The 27656-nt window shown below is 45.7% G+C and overlaps 1 protein-coding gene across 1 annotated transcript in view; it reads left to right on the top strand.

Moving 5' to 3' along the window:
* PSMC4 (proteasome 26S subunit, ATPase 4) overlaps positions 1–25730 on the top strand; it is a 113334-nt gene extending 87604 nt beyond the window's left edge. The window contains exons 10-11 of the mRNA XM_086930046.1: positions 9785–9840; positions 25441–25730. Coding sequence (XP_086786172.1) covers positions 9785–9840; positions 25441–25554 — 170 coding nt within the window. The 3' untranslated portion in view covers positions 25555–25730. The remainder of the gene's footprint in view (positions 1–9784; positions 9841–25440) is intronic.
* Positions 25731–27656: the final 1926 nt, after the last annotated feature.

The raw sequence follows: 27656 nt of genomic DNA, 5'->3' as shown, positions 1-27656 counted from the left end.
ATGGCAAACAAGTCAATATAAAGAAATCTTCAAATCGGTGCTAAGATGCTACCACCAGCAGATGCAGAACACCAAGGGCACAGCTTTTGCACATCTCATAGACGTCGGCAATAACTGCAGCAAGGAAATCTTTGCCATCATCAGATTTTATCTCCCTTCCTGCTGCCTCCTGCAGTATCACCCTTTCGCATGTCCTTTGCAACAAGCTCACTAAATTGTTCTGTAACAAAATCCTCATCAAATAAAGCAACATTGACCTTTAACCTGACTCTGTCACCGTCACAACTCAACATCCCATCACGACCAAAGAATGAACCCCAATCTCTTCTCTCCATCAGCCCTGAAAAAATCCCTGCTATCATAAAGACCATCCACTCTGCAACCCTATCTGACATTTGTCCCCACCACACCTTCACCATCAGATCCTACTGATCAGCAAAGCACTAACTTCCATCCTCAATGCCTTCATTGACTCCGCCACATTCCAGGACACCTGTTAGTATCCCACTGTCATGCCCCTGTTAAGGATACCATCTGTTGACTCGGCCACGCTTTTCAATTACAGAGCCATCTCTCTCCTACTGTACCTGACAAAGGTCTTAGATAAGCGAATCAAACAACACCTTACTGATGACCTCCGCAACGATCAGCTTCTCACACGCAGTCAGGATTCCGGCCCCACCAGAGTGCAGAAACGGCACTGATCGCTGCCACAATGACATCATGTGATCCAAGACAGAGAAAAATCAGTCAAACTCATTCTCCTGGACCTTTCTGCAGCATTTGACACAATCTCAAACCGCATCCTCTTCAGGCACCTACACAAGGTTGGCATCCAAGGACCCACTGTCACTCTGATCTGCTTCTTTACGGATAGAACACAAACTGCCAGCCTGGCACCTGCCAACTTGAAAGCTTTCAAATTCATCTGTGGAGTGCCTCCAGGTTCATCTCTAATCCCCACTCTCTTCAACGCATACATGATCCCTCTAGCCAGCGTCATCTGCACACGACCTCAACACCCTGTCCTATGCCACCAACACGCAACTCGTAGTCTCCCTCTCAGACAAGAACCCAAAATAAAGTTCACTGCTGCATTACTGAAGTTGCTTACTGAATGAAAGCCAGCTGTCTCAAGCCTCACACCAACAAGATAGAAGTAGTGATCTTGCGCAAAAACACTTCACCATGGCACTGCAACTGGTGGCCAGGAGTCCTAGAATTATCATTGACCGCAAACTGGACCACACAAGTCAGCACAATCACTGCATCCTTCTTCCACTCCCTTAAGATTCTGAGGAAGTTCCTGAAATGTGTCCAAAGCAACACTCAAGTCAACATTATGTTTATTATGACCATAGTCTTTAAACAGTAGCAATACACAATATCACAGTTTTAAAATATTCCCATAAAACTCATAAAACAATGTACAATTAATCCAATGTCAGATAAAAACTCTTAATAGTCCTTTTTACATTTATCAGTTTCTCTAAAATATACATCTTACCATAAAACTTATTCTAACATTTAAAACTCATTACCTTCCTTTAGTTCTTATATCATTTCCTTCGTGTTAGAGTTCATGCAGTACTACAATATTCTTGGCTTCTTAATGCTTTTTGCATCGCCTTTATGTATTTCCCCAGGGCAATTACAATATCAATAGTTGAGCTTTCAAATATTAAGTTTGTTGCCTGTGCCCTTGTCCTTACATCATGTTTTATAAATACAGGACGTAGCCACGTTTTCCGCTGTTCTAAAAACGACAGGCAATCCAGTAGAGTATGTACCAGGTCTCCTTTGCATCCTAAGCTACACCTGCAACACCCTTCCTGATCTAGCATTTTTGCTTTCCAGTCTCTATTCATTAACCATGGGTGGATCCCTATCCGCAGCCTTAGTATCTCCTGCCTGTAACCACGGTTGGGAAGTATGTCTAAATAGGGGAACCAGTTATCATTTGACCAGGCATTCATCATGTGTGTTACTGATTTCTTCATTGCTAGGTAACTCATATCAATGGTTCTGCTTACTTCGTTCCCTTTTAATTTCAACTCACTCTTAGTGCATGTTACTTGGTGCGTTTCCTGGGACACCACCTTTAGCATTTTACAGATTTGCATCAGTCTTTCTCTACATGCTTTTGCCCATTTTAGGTCACTCTTTTGTATTTCTCTCCTACACCATTGGGCAACTTTTTGCCCTTCTAGATCTTCAAATCGATTCCAAAGTCTTATTAGTGCCATTTGAGTTTGTATATCCCAAGACTTTGTACCTATTTCAATTCTTATGGCTTGGACCATAGACGACGGAGGTAGAGAAAGAAGGCTTTTTAGGCACTTCCCCTCCACCAAGTCCCAGGCTCCCTTACCGCTCAAATAAAGGATTTCTGCTCCATATAGGACTTGGGGGGGGATCATTGCCTCAAATGCTCTTAACATGGGTCGATGTGACATTTCTCCGTAATCCCTGTTGAACATTTTTAGTCCACAAATTGAAGCATATGCCTTTGCTTTTTGTGAATCCAAATGGGTACGCCAGTTCAGTGTCCTGTCGAACCATATACCCAGGTATCTGTACTCATTTACCGTCTCTAGTTTGAGATCCCCTAGGTACCAGTTAAACCTATTTATCTTTTTCCCAAAGCATAATATTTTTGTTTTGTCTAGGTTAACTGTTAGGAATTTTCTGGCACAGTATACCTTGAAAGCATTAAGCTTTCTTTGGAGGCCTCTCTCGGTCTGGTCCACTATTACCAGGTCGTCTGCATATAGTAGACAGGGCACCTTGTTACCGTCCATTCTCGGGCTTGCACTACCCTTTACCTCTAGATAGGCCGGGAGGTCTGCCAGAAAGATCGAAAATAACTGTGGGGCCAGAACACACCCCTGTCTCAGGCCGTTTTCAATGGGTATTTTTTTCGTCAGAGATCCCTCGGTATCCTTAATGACTTGAGCCCAATTTCCTCTATGCAATTCCTTTATTATGGTTAAGAGGTCTTTGGGTATGTTTACCTTCGTCAGGGATTCCCATAAACAGGCCCGATCTACTGAGTCGAATGCGGCTCGGAAGTCGACGAAGCAACAGCACAACTTGCCGTTTTGTTCCGTCGACTTCTTTGCCATAGCCCATAGTGCGAATCCATGGTCAATCGTGGAGTGCCCTTCTCTGAATCCTCCCTGTTCTATAGGTACAATGTGGCACTCCTTTACCCATGCATTTAGTTGGTTCAATACAATTTTTGAGAAAACTTTCTCTCCTATATCCAGGAGGTTAATCAATCGATAATTCTGTGGTTCCTCTATATTCCCTTTTTTGTGAATTGGCCTAATTATTGCGCCCTTCCAGTTAGGTGGCATTATGCCTTCTGTTCGGATTAAGTGGAACATCTGTGAGAAGAATCTTGCCCACCAGTTTGCATCCGATTTTAGTATTATTGCCGGGAGGTTATCAGGACCTGCCGCCCGGGTTAACTTCAATTCTCTTATTGTAACTTCTACCTGGTTTTCTTTAAACTTTGCTTTGAGATCTTCTGAAATTTCTTGCCAATTTACATTGTCTTCAGGATCTCTGGGAGCTCTTAACCCGTACAGTTTTCTTATATACTCCTCCCATGCTCCCTCACTAACTACACATTTTAATTCCCCATCTGTCGGGCCAATTGCCGCTTTTACCAATTTCCAAAAATGCCTAAGATTTTTCTCTTCAATCGCTTCTAACAGGTTCAACCAACATTTTTCTTTATATATCCTTTTCGCAGTGTCGGCCATTTTTTTAAATTCTCTTTTCAAATTGTTTATATGTGCCTGTCTCTCATGTGTGAAGCTCTTTTTTTGCCTACGTTGTGCTGCCCGTATCTCCCTTTTTTTGGATTGACACTCAGCGGAGAACCATTTTACTCGGCAGGGCGGTTTTACACAAACATGTTTATTCCTTTTCAATTCTAATTTTAGGCACTGAACCACTTCTTCCATCTTTTCTATGAACCATTCCAAGTTTTTATTCTCTATGTTTCCAAACTCGGTCTTAATTTGCATGGCCTTTAGTTTTTCCTGATATTCCTCCGTCAGTCGTGTCGATACCCGTTTGGGATACTCAACCTCCTGGTGGATCACTTTATCTCTAATCAGTTTACTCCCCCCCAGTAATGTCAGATGTAATACATTGTGATCACTGACCTCTTTTTGTTCTATCCTAAATTCATGCACTAGTGGAAAGTTCCAGGCTTGTAAAAACATGTAGTCTATTGGGCATTTCTGTGAACCTAATTTGAAGGTCTTCCCTGCTGGGGAATCTGACTTCACTCTGCCATTCACACATTGGAATCCCCTACCCCCCATGACATGTACAAGTTCAGTTTCCTGTTTTGAGATCTCTACTACTGGGAAGATTGCTGGATTTATGCCATACACCTCTAGCAGTTCTCTATTCCAGAGGTCCGCCTTTTTCGGGTCTAATTTATGGTTAAAGTCCCCCATTATTATCAGTATATCCAATGCATATTTATCTAGTATGGTATCAACATCTTCCTTATAAAGCCTCAACTCATTTTCATACTCTACTCTATTATCCCACTGCATGTATACATTTAACACAGTCAACATTTTATACTTCATTTCTACTACCAGTAGTTCTATTCTGCATGCTTGGACCCATTTGCATTTTGTTTTTATCGGTGTGACTTCTCTCAAAATTTTCGTTGAGACCAATATCATCAGTCCTCCTGAGGCTCGACCAAATCTTTTTTTCGTGGCCGGGCGACTCAACTGTAGATAACCTTCAGATATTGGGGTTTCGTCGCATGTCCAGGTCTCTTGCAGGCAGGCAATGTCCACCTTATTTACTATTTCCTTTATTTGTTCTCGCTTTAGTTCATTGCCTAGCCCATTCACATTCCAAGTTATGAGACCTAGACTTTGCGGCACCCCCCCGTCCTATTCTACCTCGCTTAATCCACCTTCTTCTGCTTCTTCGTCCGTATCGCTCACGTTGTCATCCCCTACTGAGCTACTTCCTAGAGACCAATTATGCCAAGGGGCCTCATTATCTGTGTTGTCTATTACAATGTTCAGACCGCTACGGTTTCCTTCGTTGTCTCTATATAGTTTCACTTGCCTCCTCCCTAGGCCAGCATGATGTTTTAGGAATGTAATATCAGTGGGTACCATTACTTCTCTCTCTGGGATTATCTTTATTCCCTGTTGGTTTATCTCGCCTGCTGCTTTCAAGATTGCCTTTTTTACCAGGTCTGAGTGGAGAGCCATTTTAGTTATTTCTTTCCCATTTTTATTCTCTACAAACCCGATTTGCCGGAGATCATTTGTACTGATCCCACTCAAGCTACTACATTTGGAAAAAGCGGAAAGTATCTGTGCCCTGTTTAGGGGGTTCATTTTCTTTCCCGACTTTCCCCTTTTCCATATCTGGTCTAAATATACCCATTTATTTTTATCTGTCACTTGCAATTCCTTGGGGTTTTCTGATTTTTGCTGTCTAGCCTTTGTTCTCCCTATCACCCATCCTTTGCTTCCCTCGCCGGATGGTGCCTGCCTCAAAGGGCTGTCAGGTCTACTTCCGTTACTGGATTGTTCTGCGACTATCCTTACTTTCTGCTTCCCGGTGTTGGATGTTGTGGGTTTCGCTTTTGTCGTCTTTCTTTTCCCGTTTTTACTTAGTACTATCGGGGTCTTTGTTGTTTGTGGCTCCGATTGCAGGTGTCTATTCGGGACGTATGACGGGGCTAGGGGGTTTAGTGCTGGCTGTACATCCCCTTCTGTTATCTTGCCTTTTCCCTTTACTTTTGGCTTTATTGCCCCCTTCTTACCAACCCTGTTCCTAGTGGCCGCTGCATACACCCCTCTCCTTTTTATCAGCATTGGATATCTAGAGATATATACGTTATCCAGAGCTTCAACTGAGTCATTTATTATACATTGTTCTGTGGGGAGGGGTGTCCCTGTCGTGTTTATCACAAGGGAATCTACAGGTGCATTCTCTGCATTTCCATCTGAGGGAGGTGTTGAATTTATAGGCCTCATCATATTTGGCATTTGGTTTTTTATCTCGGCTAATTCCTCTTCGATCTTTTTTAGGTGCTGTTTCTGGGCTTTCATCACTCCGTTATTAGAAAGTGTTACTTCTAAGATTCCTTGTAGTATCTTTTGTAACATCAGTATTAGATCCACCAAGGATGTTGTAGGCGTTGCAGAGAGTTCCAATTCCTGTGCAATACTTCTTTCTAAGTTTGTATGCCGACTGGTTCTTATGCTTTCTCGCTGTGGTTGGGGGTTAGGGGTATTTTGTTGCTGCAGCTGTTGGTCTGGTGCTCCCCCCCAGACATAGCTGTGGCTCTGGCTTTCGTTCCCCCTTGATTCTTCATTTCCCAATACTTGTGACAAAAACATTTTTGGAGATGATGAAAGGCGAGGGGCTGCTAAATGGAGGTTTTGACTCAAGAGCGTTAGGTTTATCAGTATGGGGTCTTCCCTTCCTTCTTCTCTGAATGGAAATTCTTCTTCAGGGAGTTCTTCCATGGCTTTGCTTATCTGGGTCGTAACTACTGCCCCTGTCTTTTCTCCGCCCTTCGAGCCATCTCCCTCTTGCTCTGGGTTTAGTGCTGGTTCCGTAGGTTTATAGTGTTTCCCTACGAAATCCTTTATAGATTTGGATGCTGACGTACTGTCTTGCTGCTTGGGGGTTGTTGGGGCGCATCCCCTTTTAGCCTGTTGGGCATTTTTGGTCGCTCTTTTAACTTTTTTTTTCTTGCGCCGCCCTTTACTATTGTCTATAATGGAGGCCTGACTTTCTTGGCTCTCTTCCAATGATAGTGAGCCCTCCAGTTGTTTACTCTTCTCTGTGCCATCCTCTGAGCGCAATTTTTGCCCTCTTTTTGGTGCCATCTCTATAATTACTTAAATTGTAGTACTGCTGTGTTAATTTCTCCTTTTGTATTAATATTACTTTGTTATACTTAACACCTTTCACTTACCTCTGTTATGCCTTTTGACCGTCTGCCTGCCTTGCCGCACTTGTTTTCTTCTCCTCCTTTGACTCTCCTGTGATTTTCCAGTTCTTACACTCCTTGCGCTGTCTGGTTTGCGTCCAGGTCTCTAGGCTCGCCTTTCAGATCTTGGGTCTTTGTTTATGTAAGTGCCACAGATGGTTGAGCCTGTGGTCACTGTTCCTAGTTGGTCCTGGAGTGTATTCGACCAAAATCGTGTTTTCCCAATGCAGCCTGCCCCTCCTGCTCCTAGATCACTGTTCGTGTGCTGCTTCCTCGCTGGCAGCACTGTGCAGGGGCCCTCTCTGTCTTTTCTCCACATGGGCCGTGGACTAGAGGGGATTGCAGGTTGCTGATAATTGCGCAGCCGGCAGGTCGCACACACCGCGTTTTTTTGGTTTTCGCGGGTGTATGTATGCCGGCCCCCTCCCTACCGGTTTTTCACCACCCTATTAACCCTGCACCACACACTTCTTTTCCGCGTTGCCGGGGGGGGGGGGTGGCGGGGGAGGGTAGAGCGGGTCTCCTCGGTGGGTCAGCTTCAATCCGCGGTCCTTTGCTGGGCGGTGCACTCGACGGTGCATTCGACGGGGCTCTGAGGCTCTGTGCGGCGTTCGGCGTTCGACGGGGCGCAACTATCCAGGTCTGGCGGGCGGCGTCGTCAGGCAGGCAAGACTAGGCAAAAACAGAGCTTGCAATAGTAATGCCCCTTGCAATAGTAATGCAAAGCAACACTCAAAAAGGTGCAATTCACCCTAGTCACCAGCAAGTTGGACTGTGGGAACACCCTCTATGCTAGGATTATGATAACTCACTAGAAGACTACAAATCATCCAGAACTTGGCAGTCAGACTCTAACTCAGTCTCCCACACAGAACTCACATTACTCCACATCTCTGGGAGCTCCACTAACTCGCTCATTTCTAACTCCTTACACATATTTAAGGCACTACATAACTTAGACCCCACTTTCCTGAAAAGTCTCATCTCCTTCCACTAACCACCCAGACTCCACCTCTCCACAGGACTCCTGTCTGCAAACATCCCACACATACACAGACCAAGATCAGGAGGAAGGGCATTCTCTTACATTTTTCCTAAATTGTAGAACGGCCTTCTACTCCACATAAGCGCTTCCTCCTCTACTTGAATTGCGCAAGAAGTTGAAGCCCTGGCTTTTCAAGTAACCAATCTACTATAGGCAGGGCTAGGCACTCACTTGCTCGGCACCAGGAGGCCTATGCGAGTGATAGTGCGCTTTACAAATTAACCTAACATATATTCAGCTAAGCTGAAGAGGAAATTATTCACTATGTTTATAATCCATGATTTTAACATCAGCGATACTGTAGGTAAATCCATGATGACGAGGCTTATAAATTAACAAATAAGTTATATGGTGTTTGACAATGCTGAATAAAACCAGGATCATATACAGTTTGATGACCCTGTCTTCTGCTTTGATGTGGTGATTTCAGTGTGTACTTGTGGCTACTCATTCTAATTTAGTCTTCCCCTTTATTTGTAACTATTTGGCGTAAGGTGGCTCCCATTTATTTTCTAACTATTTATTATTGATCCTGACTGAGTGGAGAAGTGTGGCTCAATGATTAGAGCGGCAGACCCTGATGCAGAGGTGTAGCCCGGGACCAGGGTTCAATTCCCCGCATCGGCGGGTCTTGGGCTCAAAAATTCCACGGACCAGATAATTCTCGCCTTGGTGCCTATTCCAATCATGGTGTCCCACTCTGCAACTCCGGGCAATAACTTGCTTAATCTCCACAACAGCCCCCACTAAGGATGCCTGGCGTCCACCTTGGGGGTGCCCAGAAGTGGACGCCTCACAGGGAAAGCCAGGATGGGTTCCACAGCGGTATTCGTACAAGCGCCTTGAGACCCTTGCGGGTGAGTAGTGCGCTATACAAGTATCAATTTACATCCTTATAGTCTTGTTTGTTTAAGGTCCTTTCCAAACTACTACACCTGTTATGTAACACTTAGAAAGTAAAAAGTGAATAATGAAGTGCTTCAGAAACCTAATGCATTAAACAAATGTTGCATTTTAGAAACTCCCAGAACCGTGCAAATTACAGCAAAGTTTACATCATCCTAACAGAATTCGATGGATTGTAGGTAAAAGAACTCTAGTTTGTTCTGAGTCTGAAATCCTCTGGCATGTGATTCTTGTTGAATGAGGTGTGAACATTAGAACACATCAAAAAACATGAGCAGTATTTGCACAGTTGGTTCACTCTCAATTAATATGAAATAAATCTGTTATGTCCTCCATTTAAAAAAAAAAAAACTAGAACTCCCCGCCGAATTAAGTAGTACTGCATTAGAAATTGGATAATGTGTTGGGGTATCCCGATGGGGAAGCACAACAAATATTCAAGTTTGTTATGTGAGTATTTGAAATGTGTGCGGTAGAAATACGATATTTTCAAGTTCTTCTCTGTCATGTGTTTCAGTATGGTATTCTTTACTTTTTGTACATTTTTTTTGAGTCCTCTTTGAAAAAGTGTTTGCAAGTGTGGTACAGTAATATTTTGTATATATTAGAGCTTGCACTGCTGGATGCACAATTATTTTCCAGAATGTGATTGATGAGTTTGTAATTTTCTGAGAATTTTCTTCATCACTATGCTTCTTGATTGTGTGTCTTATACCTGTGGCAAAGACCTTATGAAGGGGTTGACCTTTCACTGCCCAGCCCCTAGATATGTTTCTAGTATTTTCCATTCAGCATGCTGCTTTAAAATATTCCTTTACTCACTGCTGCAGATGTTGCGAGGCCTGATAAGATCTCTGGTGCAGACATCAACTCAATCTGCCAAGAGGTAAGTGCTAAATAAAAGCCACCAGTTAATAAAAGTTGAAACTTTGGACTCTAATTGTTTATTAAAGGAGTGACCAATCGCCCGATTCCTGTAATGTTTTTAAACCCTTCCAGTATTTGGAAGTCAGCTCGCATAGTGCACAAACAGGTGCAGGCTGACACAAGATACAGCAGTGACAGGGTTTTTTTTATATACTTAGGATTCTTAGCTGGAACATTGCTGGCTCTAACAAACTGAGTAATGAGGCTTTCTTTGAATTATTGTTGCTATTGTGTGCCTGCAAAAAACTTGGGATACTGGTTACATTTTATTCTTAATGGTTTTCTTTCCTTTTCTATTCCGGCTACCCCTCAATCTCATGAGATAGCTACAGGTGGTCTCCTTATCCTAGTCTTTCAAAATGTGACCTGTAAAGCCACCAAACTCAATACCAGCTCTTCACACTTGGCTGCAGTCAAGTTTACTTTTCCTAGCTTCCTCAGTTTGCTTATAGTGAACTTTTATAATTCCCTTTCTCTGTCTCGACCCCCCTGCATAGGCCCTTAAAAGAAAATATTTGATAACATGCCTAATTATATTTCTGCAATTGCCTATCTCATTTTTAGGTCTCGTCCTATTCCATTCCGCAAGGAATGAATAGGACAAGACTATTGGGGCTAAACTAAGAGCTAAACTAAGCTCTGAAAAATGCGGATTTCCAGAAGTGCATGTGGTCTCGAACGCGCTTCCATCCGCCTGCCTCGCATCACCACATGAAAGCCATTTGTTGCTTGTTCACACTTCTTTCACGGCCGCGAGGCCGTGCGTGCTTCAAAGGGATCCGCTCACTTCTCCTCCCCCCTCGCCGAGAGCTTCACATTTCAAAGAGCTCTCCTCCCCCCCCCCCCCTCTGACTTCACATTCTTTTTTTTTTTTACTGTAATTTCACAAACGTAACACAACAAAAAAACTATTTGTACAAACTTCTTTGGCATTATGCTCAGCTTTAAATGTATATGTAGTTGAGGGTATTGCACTAAATTATTCAAAATTTCTTTAAAGCTTTAAATGTAGACAGCTTTACATCGCAATTCATATGCCACTGGTGTTTACTTTAAAAGTATGATGTATTAGACTACAACAATTGCATCTTTGAAGCATTACACCCGCAACAAACGCGCACAGACAGCAAATCAGTTGCTTACATCTCTCACATATCCATGCTACTAACTTTAAACATCACTGTTCGTATAAAACTTCGCCGCCACCATAACATGACTTTCTTACACTGCTACGTGCCAAATATCTCCACCTTCCCTATACTACACCCCTCCGCAGTCTAAAGCACCCTGAGCCACATGCGCAGCTACCTACACATTGCATGCAAACTTCTTTTCCTCAGTGTACAGCATGCAGAACATGAACTCTAAACTCCCATTCACCTAACATACATCACCCTCTACCCCTAGCCTCCTCGTATCCTTCAGCCCCCAAACACTACCATGCTTGCAACTCAACCAGCTCTGTAGCAGAGCTTTCCCTCTACTACTAGGCCACCCTCGACACCATCCTTCCGTGCTGTTACTTTCTTCTCTTTATTGTCAAGAAAATTAAGCGCGCAACACACACGCACTCAGCACTATCACGTCAGCTAATACGCACATAAGCCACCACCTGCCCCCACCCCAACTAATACCTCACCACTGTCTTAGCAAACCAACTTCAATCCACCTAGCTAGAACCACCCTCCATCTCTAGCCCACTCATGTCATTCATTGCACAAACAAATGCGTGAACACAATACAATTAGCTCTGTAAAAAACACACCACCTACTCCTAATGCCTCCTAAATAACATCTCTCCGTGCCATTACTTTCTTCCCTTTATTGTACGGGTGAATTGTTTGCGCAACACCCACGCACTCCTCATTCTTATCTTGAAGGCTTCACACAAAAGCCACTATGTGACACCCATCCCTAAACACCATCTACCTACTGTCCTATTAAGCCTCACCTTGTACATCCGCAATACTACACTCAACAGCCACAATTTGCACGTCGCGCTTTTTACATTACATAATTAGTTTGCAGATGCATTCATACATATACGTTTGCATTTACAACTCACAAAGACAGCATATGTCATGTCAGCAAGTCATGCTGTTCGCAATTGCGTTCCGAAATATGCGTTCGCATCTCCTATTCACAAACAGCATGTGTTAATATTGCGCTATGCCTCATGCTGTTTTACAATTTTGCTACAACTGCAGCCTTCATATCTCGTGCTCCTCATTTTTAAACATGCGTATTATGCTTGTGCAGCTGCTGTCCCGCCTCCTATCCAAGCAAAGCCAACAGTGGAAGCTCCATAGTGTAGCTCCATGATGTCCTCGCTTGTGGTCACACCGTGAACTCTTGCACCGAACACAGCATCACCATCCCTGCCGCAAAAATGCTTACCATTTAATCTGCATACCTCCCCTTGCTCCTACAACGCCCTCAACAAACACACCCAGGTCCATGCCTAACACCCATCAGCCCATGGCAGCAAAGACACTAAATAAAAAACGCATACTCTTTACTCTTAATCTTCGTCAAGTCAAGTGATTTATATAGCGCGCTACATACCCATAGGGTCTCAAGGCGCTTGGAGAAGGGTGGGGAATTACTTGTCGAATATCCAAGTTTTAAGTTGCTTTCTGAATTCTAGGTGGTTCTGAGTAAGGCGAAGGTGAGTGGGAAGTGAGTTCCAGGTTTTAGCTGCCAGGTAGGAGAAGGATCTACCTCCCATGGTGGTTTTGTTGATGCGAGGTACAGTGGCAAGGGCTTCGTTGGAGGATCGTAGCTGGCGGGAGGGGGTGTAGAAGGACAGTCGTGTGTTGAGGCATTCGGGTCCAAGTTCGTAAAGTGCTTTGTGTGCGTGGGTTAGGAGGCGGAAAGTAATCCTCTTATTTACGGGGAGCCAGTGGAGGTTTTTCAGGTGACCAGAGATGTGTTCTTTACGCGGGATGTCTAGTATGAGCCTGGCTGAAGCGTTTTGGATGCGTTGGAGTTTTTTCTGGAGTTTTGCGGTGGTACCGGCGTATAGGGTGTTTCCGTAGTCCAGGCGGCTCGTGACCAGTGCGTGGGTGACCGTTTTTCTAGTTTCGGTGGGGATCCAGCAGAAGATTTTTTTGAGCATGCGAAGAATGTTGAAGCAAGATGATGAAACGACGTTGACTTGTCTGGTCATCGAGAGTGAGGAGTCCAGGATGACGCCCAGGTTCCGTGCGTGGTCCGTCGGGATGGGTGCTTTTCCAAGGGCCTCTGGCCACCAAGAGTCATCCCAGGCGGAGGGGGAGGTGCCTAAGATGAGGACTTCTGTTTTGTCTGAGTTCAGTTTCAGACGGCTGTGCTTCATCCACTCGGCTACTTCTTTCATTCCTTCGTGTAAGTTGGTTTTGGCGGTGTTAGGGTCTTTTGTGAGTGAGAGCGATCAGTTGAGTGTCATCAGCGTAGGAGATGATGTTGAGGTTGTGTTGGCGAGCGATGGCCGCAAGGGGGCTCATGTATACGTTGAAGAGGGTGGGGCTGAGTGACGATCCTTGTGGCACGCCGCAGATGACTTCAGTGGCCTCTGACTTGAATGGTGGGAGGCGGACTCTCTGGGTTCTTCCGGTGAGGAACGAGGTGATCCATTCCAGTGCTTTTCCTTGGATTCCGACGTTTCTGAGGCGCTGTAAAAGGGTGCTATGACAGACTGTGTCGAAGGCAGCGGAGAGGTCGAGGAGGATGAGGGCGACTGTGTCTCCATTGTCCAGTAGAGTTCGAATGTCATCTGTTGCTGCGATGAGGGCGGTTTCAGTGCTGTTTGGCTCGAAAGCCGGACTGTGAGGAGTCGAGGGATTTGTTGGTTTCGAGGAAGGTGGCGAGCTGGTTGTTGACAGCTTTCTCGATGACTTTGGCCGGGAATGGAAGAAGCGAGATGGGGCGGTAGTTTTTGAGTTCGGTGGGGTCAGCTGTGGGTTTTTTCAGAAGGGCGCTGAGTTCTGCGTGTTTCCAGCTTTCCGGGAAGGTGGCGGAGTTGAGGGAGCAGTTGATGACATCTCGGAGGTGTGGTGCTATGATGGAGTCTGCTTTGTTGAAGATGTGGTGAGGGCATGGGTCAGTTGGGGATCCTGAATGGATGGAGTTCATCAGGCGGATGGTGTCCTCAGTGGAGATTGGGTTCCAGTCATTAAAGATGTCCAAGGGGGGTGAAGGTCCTGCAGAAGATTGGGTGGGTTGGTCTCCGGGTCGGTTGTCGAAGCTGTTGTGGATGTCTGCGATTTTGTTGTGGAAGAATGAAGCTAGGGAGTCGCAGAGGGCTTGAAGAGGGGGTGATGTCGTTGGAGTTGGCTGATGGGTTGGTAAATTCTTTGGCCTCTATCTCTACGTGCCTTTCATTATTTCCATCCTTGACTTGTTCTGAGCAATTGCCTGCGTAGCACCCCAGATAACAACCCTTAAAACGGACACCAAAAACATATGACTGATTTTCCTGCATTTCTATTAAAATCGGTATCACTAGCACAGTTAGTCTACAAGTGGACCCACATCTCACCTTCACTTTCTGCCACTGCTACGTACTTAACATCCACCCCACCCCCCTACATTCTGTCCATAACTTTCATCCCCCCGCAGTCTCAGACATCCTCAGCCACATGCGCATCTATTTATACATAACCTACGATCTTTTCTCCCTCCGTGTACAGCATACCCAACAGAAACTCAACTTCCATCCAGCTCACTGCATCACCCCCACCCCCTTCATATCTTTTAGCTTCCAACACCAAGCATGTCTACAAACCAAGACCTCTGTAAAAAAACCCACTAATATACTCCCAGTCCCCCCTAGCTAACATCATACTGTGCCGTTTTTATTAATGAGGTCGTTTTCAAAATAGCAAAATTAATAGCTTTGTCATTCACAATGCAAATGGTTTTAACTTTCGCAAATGGGACACCAATAGCATTTGTAATGCAATATGTGTAGTATTTACATGACTTAGATGTATTGATATTACAAGTAAAAATGGCTTTTATTTTTTAATATAATTAATACTTTACTAAAAGGTATTGTAATTTATAATGGCAATAGCTTTTGTAAATAACTTTTTTGAAGACTATGTTCATTGTATTTTATTGTGCAGAAAATTAAGAACAGAAGTGAAATATTAACATCTTTCTGTGACATTTGTAATAACCATTAGAACATTGAGAGAACATATTTGAACTAGTTGTTGTTCAATAGTTGCACAGATTGATGCTATGGTAGTGATGTTGTGGTGGCAACAAGTGATGCTATGGCATTTAATGATGCTGTGGTAGTGCATAGTAATGTTGCGGTGTCCCTGGCTGATACTGTAGTGGTGCTGAGTAATGCTATATTATTGCGTTAGAGTGAGAGCAATAGGTAGACAAATAGATAAAGTATATCTGTGTTGCATTGAGTAGTGTAAGTATGAGGTATGTAATTATGTAGCATATAATCATATGGTGGTATTGTTTTGAGTGTATGTTGCATTCAGCGCAGTGTAATTATGTAGTATATGTTTTTGTGACACTAAGTGTATGTTGCAATGAGAACTGTGTAAATGTGGCGTGTAATTATGTGACAGAGTGACATTTTTGGTATTTAGAATGTATGTTGCATTGAGTGCAGTGTAAAAATGTAGCGTGTAATTATGAGACACTGAATAGTATTTGGGAGTGTATGTTATATTAAGTGCAGTGTAATTATGTGGCGCGCAATTATGTGGCTGAATGTTACTTGGAGTGTATGTTGCATTGAGTGCAATGTAATTATATAGAGTGTAATTATCTGGCACTGAGTGGTATTTGGAATGTATGCTCCATTGAATGCTGGATAATAATGTGGTGTGTAATTATGTGGTACCGAGTGACATTTCGGTATTTAGAATTTATGTTGCATTGAGTGCAGTTTAAAAATTTAGCGTGTAATTATGTGCCACTGAATAGTATTTGGAATGTATGTTCCATTGAGTGCCATGTAATTATATGGAGTGTAATCGAAATTTGCCTAGCTTCTGTAGCGGTAAGTTTCAATTCTATTAAGGACACGGAGGCGAGGATTATGCTTTTTTTCTCTTGGCTATTTATTATAACCGAAAAAACACAGCAGCCTCAGAAAAGCTTACAATGAAAAAATGCTTATATCACGACAAAGGTAAAGCATTATCCATAAAATAATCCAAGAAAAAAGTCTCTGGGACTACAACTCCCATCGTCCCAATATAGTCTGTCTCCACTGAGTCCTTCCACCATGTCTACCATCCATAGATAAGCGACCCCTTCTCCTTGATCTTCCTCTTTCTTCGCGCGAATTACGCACTCAGTTCATTGGTTTGATTTGGAACCATCATTGCCTAATAGAAAAACAAAACAGTGTAAGCGATGCAACTCAGAGGAAAAACGTGCTTACAACTGAAAACACCATAACAAGATCAAAGGCAAACGCAGGGAATAAACCGTCAAAACAGGTTACTTAAAGTCATACGGGCGGGATGTCATTCGAAGACGTCCTGGGTGGGATAATCCTCGCCTCCGTATCCTTAATGGAATTGAAACTTACCGTTACAGAAGCTAGGCAAATTTTGATTCAATGGCAGGACCGGAGGCTCAGATTATGCTAGTTCAAAGCTTACTTACCACCAAATGAGCAATATCCACCACAGGCTTAAAATAAAACATCTTAAAGGTGGAATCGGAGGATCAGTCGGCGGCCCGCAGTAAATCCTCTAGACGGGCTCCTGCAGAAAAAGCCTTAGAGGCCATGACCCCCCTGGCAGAGTGAGCACCGAAACGTTTAGTATCAATTCCTGCTTCTTGCATGACACAGCGCACCCACCTAGCAATGGTGGGGGAAGAGACTGCATGGTGTGGCTTTCGCAAGGTAATCAACAACTGTCTCTCGCCCGGAGGGTGAATGTCCCAAGTCACATCCTCATAAGCTTTCAGTCACTGAACAACACACAACTTCGGGATGTCTACAAAAGCCGGGTACGAAATGGTCCTAGAAGCCGACTTTGTTCGGCGACCAATCGTGAAAGTGACTCCATCCGGCGAAAATACGCGTGCTGAAACATCCAAAGCACGCACGTCTGACACTCTGCGACAGGACACTAAGCATAACAGCATTGCCAATTTCCCTGAGTTCCTTGAAAGACAGGTACCTGTTAGGTTGCCAAGAAAGAAAAAGGTTCAACACCACATTGACATCCCAAAGTATCGCGGCTCAGGGGGTAGTGACAAACGGATGCCCCGCAGAAGCCGGCATACAAAAGGATGAACCCCAATAGGGGAACCATCGACTGGATGGTGGGCTGCCGAGATAACCGACCGCATAGCATTGATTGTGCGGTATGCAAACCCCTTCGTGGCTAGTTCCGCCGAGAAATTCAGCACGGGAACGTCTCCCGCGACCAAGGGATCCAAACTCCGTCTAAGACACCAACGAACCCACTTAGACCAAGCGGATTTGTAGAGCTTTGCCGTACTGACCGCCCAGGCCTTGGACAAAAGTCCTTCAGCTGATCTTGAAAGGCCAGGGAGCGACCAGCGTCTCCTGAAAGCCTCCATGCCATGAGGCGGAGAGAGCCCTGAACGATGAGATGATGCGGTTCCCGATCCGGATTGAGAAGCAGGTGTGGAAACTGGGGGAGTAGTATTGGAGAATCCCAGGAAAGTTCCAGAAGAACTGGAAACCAGACTTGGGACCGCCAGAACTGTGTCACCAGGACCAGCTCCACCACCTGTCGGCGCACCTGAGCCACCGTCCGCATCACCATCGAAAAAGGGGGAAACTCAAAGAGCCGCTCCAGTCCTGGTGGAAAGCGTCCTTTGCCTCTGCCAGCGGATCCTGTCTCCAACTGAAGAACCTCGGGAGCTGATGGTCCAAACGGGACGCAAACGGGTCCACCGAGAAAGGACCCCATAGCTCGCTGAGCCAGTGGAAAACCTCAACATCCATAGACTGGAATCCCGAAGATATCTGGAGTGCCAGTCCGCAACTTGGTTGGCCTGGCCCGGAAGGTACTCCGCCGTCACAGAAACGTGACGGTCCAGACAGTAATCCCAGAACTGCTTCGCCAGATCTGCCAGTGCTCGGGACTTCGAACCCCCTAGGTGGTTCACATATCGAACTGCTGACACGTTGTCCATCTTCAAAAGCACACACGACTTCACTGAGTCTCCGGTCCAGCAGCGTACTGCGAAAGAAACCGCTAGAAGTTCTAGACAGTTGATATGAAACTTATGTTCTTCTAAAGACCAGGTGACGCCTGTGGAAAAATCCCCTGCTGGCGTCGGATTCGATAACTAGGTCCGGGGTAGATCCGAAAATTGCCTGGCCGTTCCAGGCCTCCATGTGGGTCAGCCACCACGACATCTCTTCCCTCACCTCCTCCGAGAGGGAAACAATCTGGTCGTAAGACATGCCTCTGCGCAGATGGTAAGCCTTGAGACGCTGGAGGGCCCTGTAATGGAGAGGGCCCGGGAAGATGGCTTGGATCGAAGAGGAAAGAAGTCCCACCACTCTGGCAACTTGCCGCAACGAAGTATTGGATTTTGCTATTGTCTGCTGCAAGACATGTTTGATCTTGGACATCTTCCTCGACGGAAGACTGAAGGAAGCGTCGATAGAATCTACAACGAAACCCAAGAATTCTACCTTCTGAGAAGGCACGAGAACAGACTTTGAACCGTTGATGATAAATCAGAGTTCTTGCAAGAGGTCTACCGTCTGCCGCAGCTTGGCCAGCAAATTGTGTAGACATTGCGCCATTAGCAAAATGTCGTCCAGATAGATGATGAGGCTTATCCCCTGCCCCCGCAGGAATTCCACCACCGGGTGTAACACTTTCGTGAAACACCACGGGCCGAGGACAATCCGAACGGAAGGGCGGCAAACTCGAACACCCGTTTCCTCCAGAGGAACTGCAGGAAGCGACGGTGTGGGGGATAGATTGGAACCACCAAATACGCATCCTTGAGGTCCAACCGCACCAACCAATCGCATGGGAGGAGTACATTTCGGAGGAGATGGATCCCCTCCATCTTGAAATGACGGTAAACCAACCATCCGTTGAACTCCTTGAGGTTGATTACCTGCCGACGGCGCCCGCTGGGTTTGTCTACCAGGAAAAGATTGCTGATGAACCCCGAAGGGTGCCGAGTTGACTGACGAACGGCCCCTTTGCGGAGAAGTTCCGCAACCTCTTCGTCTATCAACTGAGCATCTGCCACTGAAAAGGTTATAGGGTGTGGGGCACCCACCTGAAAGGGCTGGTCGTAAAACTATGTGAAACCCGCGGATGGTCTGCAACACCCACGCATCCGCTGTAAGAGCCTCCCACGCCCCCTGAAAGGCCGCTAACCGACCGCCAATCCGAACCTGCTCCGCAGGTAGAACACTCACCGTTGTTGTTGGCGCCGGAGTTCTTCTTGAAGCCTCGACCTCCGAAGCGTTGCCCTCTTGTAGGGTAGAAGGAGTTGAAATTGGCTGAGGTGTTGTACTGTCCTCGCCCGGAGCCTTGCCCTCTGTTGCCGGCATTCTGCCCGCCACGGCCGGTCACGCGGCCCCTACCGCGACCGACCCCTTGGGAGAAACGCTGCGTGAAGACGCGCTTAATACTTGTTTGGGCCTTATCCAAGGAGGTGAAGGTTGAGACAAACTTGCCCAACTCTTTGATAAATTGCTCCCCAAAAAGACCACCCTGGGCAAACGCCCCCGCCTCCGAAGAGGCTAGGTCCCCTAGCTTTGGATCAAGCTTGATCAGGAAAGACCTCCGGCATTCCGTCGAAAGGGCGCAGTTGGCATTGCCTAAGAATATAATCACCCTCTGTGCCCAATTCGAGAGGATGTCGGGGGAAATGGCGGCCCCAGTGACATTAGCTTCCTCCGCCATGTCAAGGATTTTTGTAATGGTCCCCACTGCGTCAAGCAGCTTGTCCTGACACGACCGCCAGGACCGGTCGATTCCTTTCCACGGATCCTTCATAAATTTCGCTAGAGAGGTCGCCATTTTAGGATCTAAATCTGGCGTCATGGTCACCTTGCCCTCCAAGGTTGGCCTAGGGCATTCCCCACGAAGGCACCCCCTCACTTCCTTCTCCAGAGGCTTGCGCAACCGGCTGGACACGAACTTCGCCACCTTGTCGCCCGGGGCCCAGACGCGGACCGCGGATGAATGATCTCATCCGGATCCAGCACACCCGAGCTGTCCCGCGGCAACTCGGCGGATGAGCTCGAAGGTCGCCAAGAGCGCACCGATTCCTCATCTCAGTCTGAATCCGGGGAATCTCCCGGGGATCGAGGGTCCGTTTCGGGAGCCACCACCGAAGCGGGGGTCGAAGGCCGGTCAGGCGGGGCCTCTGTCGCCTTTGCCAGAAAAGCGTCACACAGACGTTCAAAGGCTCCCTTGCCCACCCCCTGGGCGCCCTGCGACAACCCCTCCCTGCATGGCTTCTTAGGAGCGGGGGGGCCTTCCCCTGATGTACCGGGGGGGGGGGGGGGGGGGGGGGGAATGGAAGTCCTCCCTGCACCTGTGCTAACTTGGCACATTCCTCCACAATGCGCGCCGAGAGGCGCTCCTCCATAGGAGCCACCACCTCAGTAACGCAGCGGTAAATGGAGCTATCCACAGCCTGATAAAATTCCTCATCCTGCAAGTAGGACTGTGAGTCGTCGTCGTAGTACTCGCCCTCCATGCTACCACACCAGTATCAAGCTGCGTACACAACCCAGCGAACGTGGGTGTTATAACAATGTGGGCAGACCGGAGGACTGCAATAAAGTTTAACGCCAGGGACTGGCAGGAATAGGGAGCACTCACCCCCGCAGCGCGCAGACCCACCTCAAGGGACCAGGTCAGCCACCTCTTAGCGCTCTACCACACCGTTATCAAGGTACGAATGCAAGACTTGCCAGAAGGCGTCGGATGCGGTCAAGCCGCAGTACAGACCCCAAAGGGGTGTTCAATAAAAGAGGCAATGGGGACCCGGGGAAACCGGGCGTTCAAGAGGCAGCTCGAGGGCACGGCTCCATGACAGTTGGTCTCCTCAGCACAGCTCCTCAGCGAGGAAAACCGCGCCGGAGACCAACGAGACGCAGCAGCACCCTCTAGCGGTTGGCAGCTCACCGCAAGAAACGCACGGGAATAAAGTCGCGAAGGAAGCCAAACGGCGCTTCCGCGACCACTTGGGGCTCTGTGAAATAAAGAAGCCAACAGAGACCCCACAACATACAAGATAACAAATTCCGCCAGCTGTGATACAACCCGGGGAAAAAGAAAAACACTTATCTGGCTGCGTGAGCAGCGAAGATAGAGGAAGATCAAGGAGAAAGGGTCGCTTATCTATGGATGGTAGACATAGTGGAAGGACTCCGTGGAGACTGACTATATTGGGACGATGGGAGTTGTAGTCCCAGAGACTTTTTTCTTGGATTCTTTTATGGATAATGCTTTAACTTTGTCGTGATATAAGCATTTTTTCATTGTAAGCTTTTCTGAGGCTGCTGTGTTTTTTCTGTTATAATAAATAGCGAAGAGAGAAGAGCATAATCTGAGCCTCCGGTCCTGCCATAGAATTATGTGGTATTTGGAGTGTATGTTGCATTGAATGCTATGTAATTATGTGGTGTGTAATTATGTAGCACGTAATTATGTATCACCGAGTGGGATTTGGAGTGTATGTTGCATTCAGTGCAGTACAATTATGTATCTTGGAATTATGTGGCACTGAGTGGTATTTGTGATGTATGTTGCATTGACTGCAGTGTAATTATGCAGTGTGTAAATATGTGGCACTGGGTAGTACTTGGAGTGTATGCTCGATTGAGTACAATGTCATTATGTAGCATGTAATTATGTGGCACTGTGTAGTATTTGGAATGTATATTGAATGAAATGCACTCGATTATGTAGCATGTTAGGGTGCGCAGAGTGTAAGGCTTTGCAGAGTATAAAGTGTGCAGAGTGTCAAGGTGCACAAAAATCAAAGGACAACAACTAGTTCAAATGTGTTCTATCAATGTTTCAAGCTTTATTACAAGTGTTACAAAAAATTTTAATATTTCACTTCAATTCTTAGATTTTCGCCACGATAAAATACACTAAACCTAATCTTCACAAAAGTTAGTTACAAAACTTTGAGCTATTGCCATTATAAATAAAAATATCTTTTACTTAAGTTTTAATTATTTAGAAAAAAATAAAAGCCTTTATTTATAATATCAATACATCTAAGTCACGTAAATACAACACATATTGCATTACAAATGCTATAGGTGTCACTTTGCAAAAGTTAAAACTATTAACATGGTAAATGACCAAATTATTACTTTTGCTATTTTCAAATCCAACACATAATAACTAATTTGTCATTTACAATATTAATAGCTCAAACTTTCCTAATGTGAGACCTATTGCATTGCAAATGCTTGTTGCTTGTGATTTTAACTTACACCCCTGTTCGCTAAGGTGCTTTACTCCCTATGAAGATGTGGTTCATTCACCTCTTGAGACTATGCATTTTTCTTACACTCCTCAGGGGAATCTTAAGAATTCGATCATGTCTGAGCTTAATTTAGGGTCCACATTTTCCTCTGAAGTTGAGAGCCAACATGTTGCATATCACCTACCCATGTTAATAGAGGTGCTGCTAGCGTGATTTATTACTTTATATCTTCATCCATGGTTCACTTTATTTTAAGCTTTCAAAGGGTTTGAGCCGGCCATAATCTCCTACAGTATTTTTTCTCAGGGATTCTAAAAAAGTTTACCCTGTGTGCTCTATAACCGGCAGTGTTCTACTCCTTCACAGGGGCAGCACCTTAGATGGAATAGAGTGCTCCCAGATGCTTTTTATTTAAATATTTTTAAAGCTTTTCAATTAAAGTTTGATTTCTATTTGAATTCTAACTCCCCTGTTGCTATTATCTTGAGTTCCTTCTTTATTTTCTGCTACATTATCTCCTTTTCGATGTGCAATCATACTTAAGGTCCTTGTGCCTTCTTAATGGTTTGACGCCAAATGTTCATGGGCACGTTGTGCTGGAGGCTGTGTAGACTGTTCCTAGCGATGGTATGTGGGTTGCATCTTGCTGTACCTCTGGAGGGTCTCAGGACCTCACTGGCAATGTGGGCCCACTTAGACTCAGGCTGGGGAAAACAGGTGCACTGGCACTTTCCAGTGTTGGGTTTTTGGAGTTTTGCTCCTCAGTTCTTGCTTATCACAGTTCTTTAGTGTCCTCCTTCTCAGGTCAGTAGAATCTCCTTTCCTGGTGCCACGGTCTCCCCTAAATATTAAACTTGGGGTTGTTGAGGGGATTGAAGTGTGGTAGCCAATGGGCTATTTACCATTGGGGTCACTACACCACCTATGTGACCACTTACTGTTGGATGTGGGCATAGTCCTGTCCCAAAGTTCCTAATTTTGCCGTGACTAAGAAGGCATAATTTTCCTAATAGGGGGCTCATCAGGCAGCTCACCTTAGGAGTGTGACTGGCCTGGCAGTGCGCCACACCTCCCTGCATATCTTATTTCCCCTCCTGTCCTGGTGCCAAATGGGAGGTTGGCATTTCCCCTATCTGGGGAAGCCATAATTCCATATCAAAGTCAGCAGGGCCCTTAAAAGGGCCTTAAAGGGGCCTTCTGCCTTGATGTGCTGATAACTAAGCCATCCTGCTTGGAGTAGGTGGTGCCACCTCTGGCTGGAGGGCATTGTTTCTGCTCTCCAAGAGCGTAGGTTCTCACCTGTAGGATGTCAACCCCGTCTGTGGTGTCCAGCACATGTCCTTAAAATATTTTTCCTGTTCACTTATGATAGGTACGAATTGGCTCAGACATCTCATGTAGATCTGCTCATGCTGCTATATCGACACATGTGGTATAGTGCACCCTGCCTTACCTAATGCTCTTTCTGTCAAAATTCCATCAAATACCTGGCAAAAAGTGGTGGTGAGGGGTGACAATGTGAAAAAGGGGCACATTCAACCACACAGAAGGTGTGAACGCCCAGGATGAGCAGAAGCAGCACATCATATAGCGGAGGGCACATTTCTTGCTTCTGTGAAGTTGTGCATTATACCAGAGTGGTTTAGGCTGCTGCAAGTCTTGAAATTCTTGCCGAACTGGACTGCTGAATCTGATCTTTGCCGCCACCAAAAAATTACCTGCATTGAACTCTCAATTCACTGCCTGACTCGCTGTCCAGAGGCACACCTATGACCAGCTGTAGACCATCATCTACACCAGACACTCCTGCAAGAACAGACTTGGGTTTGAGGCTTCCACTGCTGCCTCAGAGTATGGAACCAAAGCACACAGAGCCAGCAGATTTCCTTCAGAAGAAGAGAGACCTTAGATGCGTGTTGTGGGTTCCGCCCATGACTGCCCTTGCATTTCTGAGGTATGAACATTGGGACTAGACCGTTTTAAATGAGAGCACAAACTCGCAGCGTAGCCCTGCATCTGTGTCTGGAACCTGCCACTCCATATCTAATCCCAATTGTAGGAGACCGAGACGAGCAGGGAGGGTTAAGGTCTGAACCCTGATCCCGAAGTACAGTGGCGCATCAGCAGGTTTATACCCGCATTTTCTAGTGCATACCATTTTAGTTTTTGAGTTGTAATAAATACTCTGTCACTGAGAATCAAGTGCTGAAGGAGTTGTACCTCTCCCAGTTTGCAAATCCATAGTCGGATGGGCCTCCGAATATCAGAGGCAAATGATCCCAACCCCCATGGCTGAGGTCCGGGAGCCCCTGCTTGCCCTGCAGCCCACTGAATGTGGTCTATCAAGTATGCAGAATAATTTTTCTGCCACAGTGATTGTTACATAAACTTGCTCTAAAACTGTAGTAAGGTCCAGTAAGCAGCGTTGTCAAGAAAAGTTGTGAAATTCAAGCTTTTGGTATCAAGGAACAGCTATGAAATTTTACAGGGACCCTGTTGTTCTGAAGGTGAACCCAGTTTATCCCTAAAGTGCCCTTGGAATTCCATTTAAAACCACACATTCTGATTCCCCCACTTTTTCGCCAACCAGCAGCCTGCAGGGTTGGTATGGTCTAATTTACATGCATCCCTACCTCCTACTATTTCCACGGGGTGCTTCATAATTGTTCATTTAATTGCTTTTAAGTTCTGAACTATAGAAGCCTTGAAGACTAAGTGGAGCGCAGAGGCCTTTCCACGCAAAGGCCTTTCCACCGTATTGGCTCCATCCTGGGCCATATAGTGAGATAGATTAGTTAGTGAAATGTTATACGTTTTTCTAGTTCTGCTTTCCCGAATGATTGTGGTGAATAATGGAAATGTGATGTTATGAAAATGATCATTCTGCAGAACTGCAGTTGCAGCTAACTTTTCTTTCTGTTTGGTTCAAGCACGTGTCCATACAGCTCATTCGTTCCTCTTAGCCACTTAACATGATTAGCGCGTGTATTACTCTTTGCCTCTGTGAAAGTGACTCTCTTGGATTAGGAGATGGCCTTCAACATATGTCTAGCATGATCGTCAACAAAGTGTTGCAGCAGTGTGATTGGAGCCATGAAACTGAGCTGTCTTTCTGTATTCCTAGGGTGGTATGCTGGCAGTCCGGGAGAACCGGTACATCGTCCTTTCCAAGGATTTTGAGAAGGCCTACAAAACAGTCATTAAGAAGGATGAACAGGAGCATGAGTTCTACAAATAAAGACTGCTCTGTTTCAACAGCTCCCTCTTTCTTTCTCTTACCCAAGAACCTTGCCAAGCTGAGGCTTGTACCCTCCCACCTCTCTAGATTGAAGTGCGAATAAAATGTTCATGTAATTTTTGTTGTTTGGAACGATAAAGAAGAGTTTAATAAAATTAAGCGGACCATTCTGTTAACTATTTTTTTTATTGGGTTGCAATCAAGGTCTGTTGTAGAGAAAGGCTTGAAAAAAAATAATTTATTTAAGTTTGAACCCTAACCAGACTCTGAAGGTTATCATTTCGCTGTACAACTTTAACTTTTCAAATCTGGTTCAGATTTTCAAATCCTGGGTCATACGTAAATGGCCTGACCCGTCTTCCCTGTATTGTCAACCTTGGGTACCTTTAGAAAAAACCAAGCGGTTGTAGTGACCTATTCGGGTGGAACTGCATGGGCGGAATTGCTCTATCTAGGGTATTTCTTGTCCAGCTTTAATTTCTAAAATTAATAATTATACAACCTGCTTTAAGAGTCTTTAATAGGGGGCCAATCCAGCTCACTCTTCACGTTAAAAGTATCTGGTCAGCTCCTGCCACCGGGTATCCACAATTCTTATCAAGCCAGTGTACCACTCTGTTCTTTAGGGTGTCCTGGGTTTCCTTCTGTCCTGGCTGCAAGGGAGGGGGGGGGGGGGGGCGTTAACCAGGACTGCCACATAGGGACAGCATTCACGTGGTAAGTTTATAGATACATCAACTCCTCCCTTGTTTGCCACATTACCTCTCCTCTGGATATAATTTTGGGGGGTCGTTCTGAATAGGGTCAATCCCTTCGAACTTGCTGGACTTGATTTGTCGGGCCATTGTCTTAGGGTAATGTTACCTGCGGGCTGAGTTCTCCTGTTTTTATACCCTTCATTTACTGGATTATTGGATTCCCACAGCTAGTTCTCTACTTGTCACCTTGCCACATTACCTTATCAGTTGCATAATGCACCATCAGAACCCCCAAAAAAACTATTCCTAATAAATATTAGTTAAAAGTTTTATATAATGTGAACTAGACCTACAAAGTTGGCGTGCTCCTTACAGATAGTAATTTTACAAAAAAAAGAGTGCAGACTTAATGATATCGCTATAGCAGTGGTTCTCAAAGTATAGCCTGCTGCGGCTGATGCACGCCACACCTTCTCTTGCAGCCCACAGATCTTCATCCTCTTCCCCCCCCCCCCCCCCCCCCCCCCCCCCCTCCTTCCCTGGTGAGCCAAGAGTTGCAGCAGAGAAAACCGGAAGGAGGTTCTCTCAGGAGTGGCCTCTCCATATCAGCGCTAAATGGCCAGATTCTCCTTGGAAACTGCTTGGCAGATCTAAAACAGTGAAGGTCTCTCCTGGTAATTGTGTGCATTGCTGGCAGGATGTGCATTGTTGGCCTGTGCGAGTCCTTGATGCCAGGACCTTGCCTTCCAAGAGTCTTAACTAAACTCTTCCTTACATAATCCTACCAGGACTGTGTCTGACCTCAAGATGGTGTCTGGAATTCATTCGGACCATGGTTTCTCTCTCCCCCAAATCTGATAATCTCCGAGTACTCCTGATCTCCACACTGACAGCGGAGTCCGAGCACTATGTCCGACGCCCGGTGGAGCTGCTCTGTTCAGCTATTGAGGAGATCGGCCTTGGTTCATCCCCTGACCGTCACCTACCCAGCCGGACTTTGGGCACAGTTTTTCTCCCCGTCTCCCTGTCTCGCCCTCCCCACATCATATTTCTGTAACTATTCTTTTTCCCTGTCTCCTCTCTATATATCTGTTCCCATTTAGCACTCTTTCTCTCATTGTCTACTTCCTTTGCTCCTATCCCCTCTCACCTGAATCTTTCCCCTTCCCCTTGCCCGCTACACCGCCTAGCCCCCTGTCCTTTTGGACCCTTTAACTAAGCACTCCTCCCCTTGTTGGGGAAAGATCCAATATTTGTACTCTGGAGTCTCAACAAACCCACTGAGAGAGTCCACTGCGCCAAGGGAGCCACTCACAGCTGTGGAATGGTATGGCACCCCTGGCCAAAGCACTCCCTCTCTCCTTTTTGGGGAAGGATCCATTATGTAGGCCTTGGAGTCTCAGA

The sequence above is a fragment of the Lissotriton vulgaris genome, chromosome 7 (genome assembly GCF_964263255.1).
Source record: "Lissotriton vulgaris chromosome 7, aLisVul1.2, whole genome shotgun sequence".
Classification (NCBI taxonomy): Eukaryota; Metazoa; Chordata; class Amphibia; order Caudata; family Salamandridae; genus Lissotriton; species Lissotriton vulgaris.
Note: the sequence above shows the minus strand (reverse complement) of the source record. Positions and strands in the feature narration are given on the sequence as shown.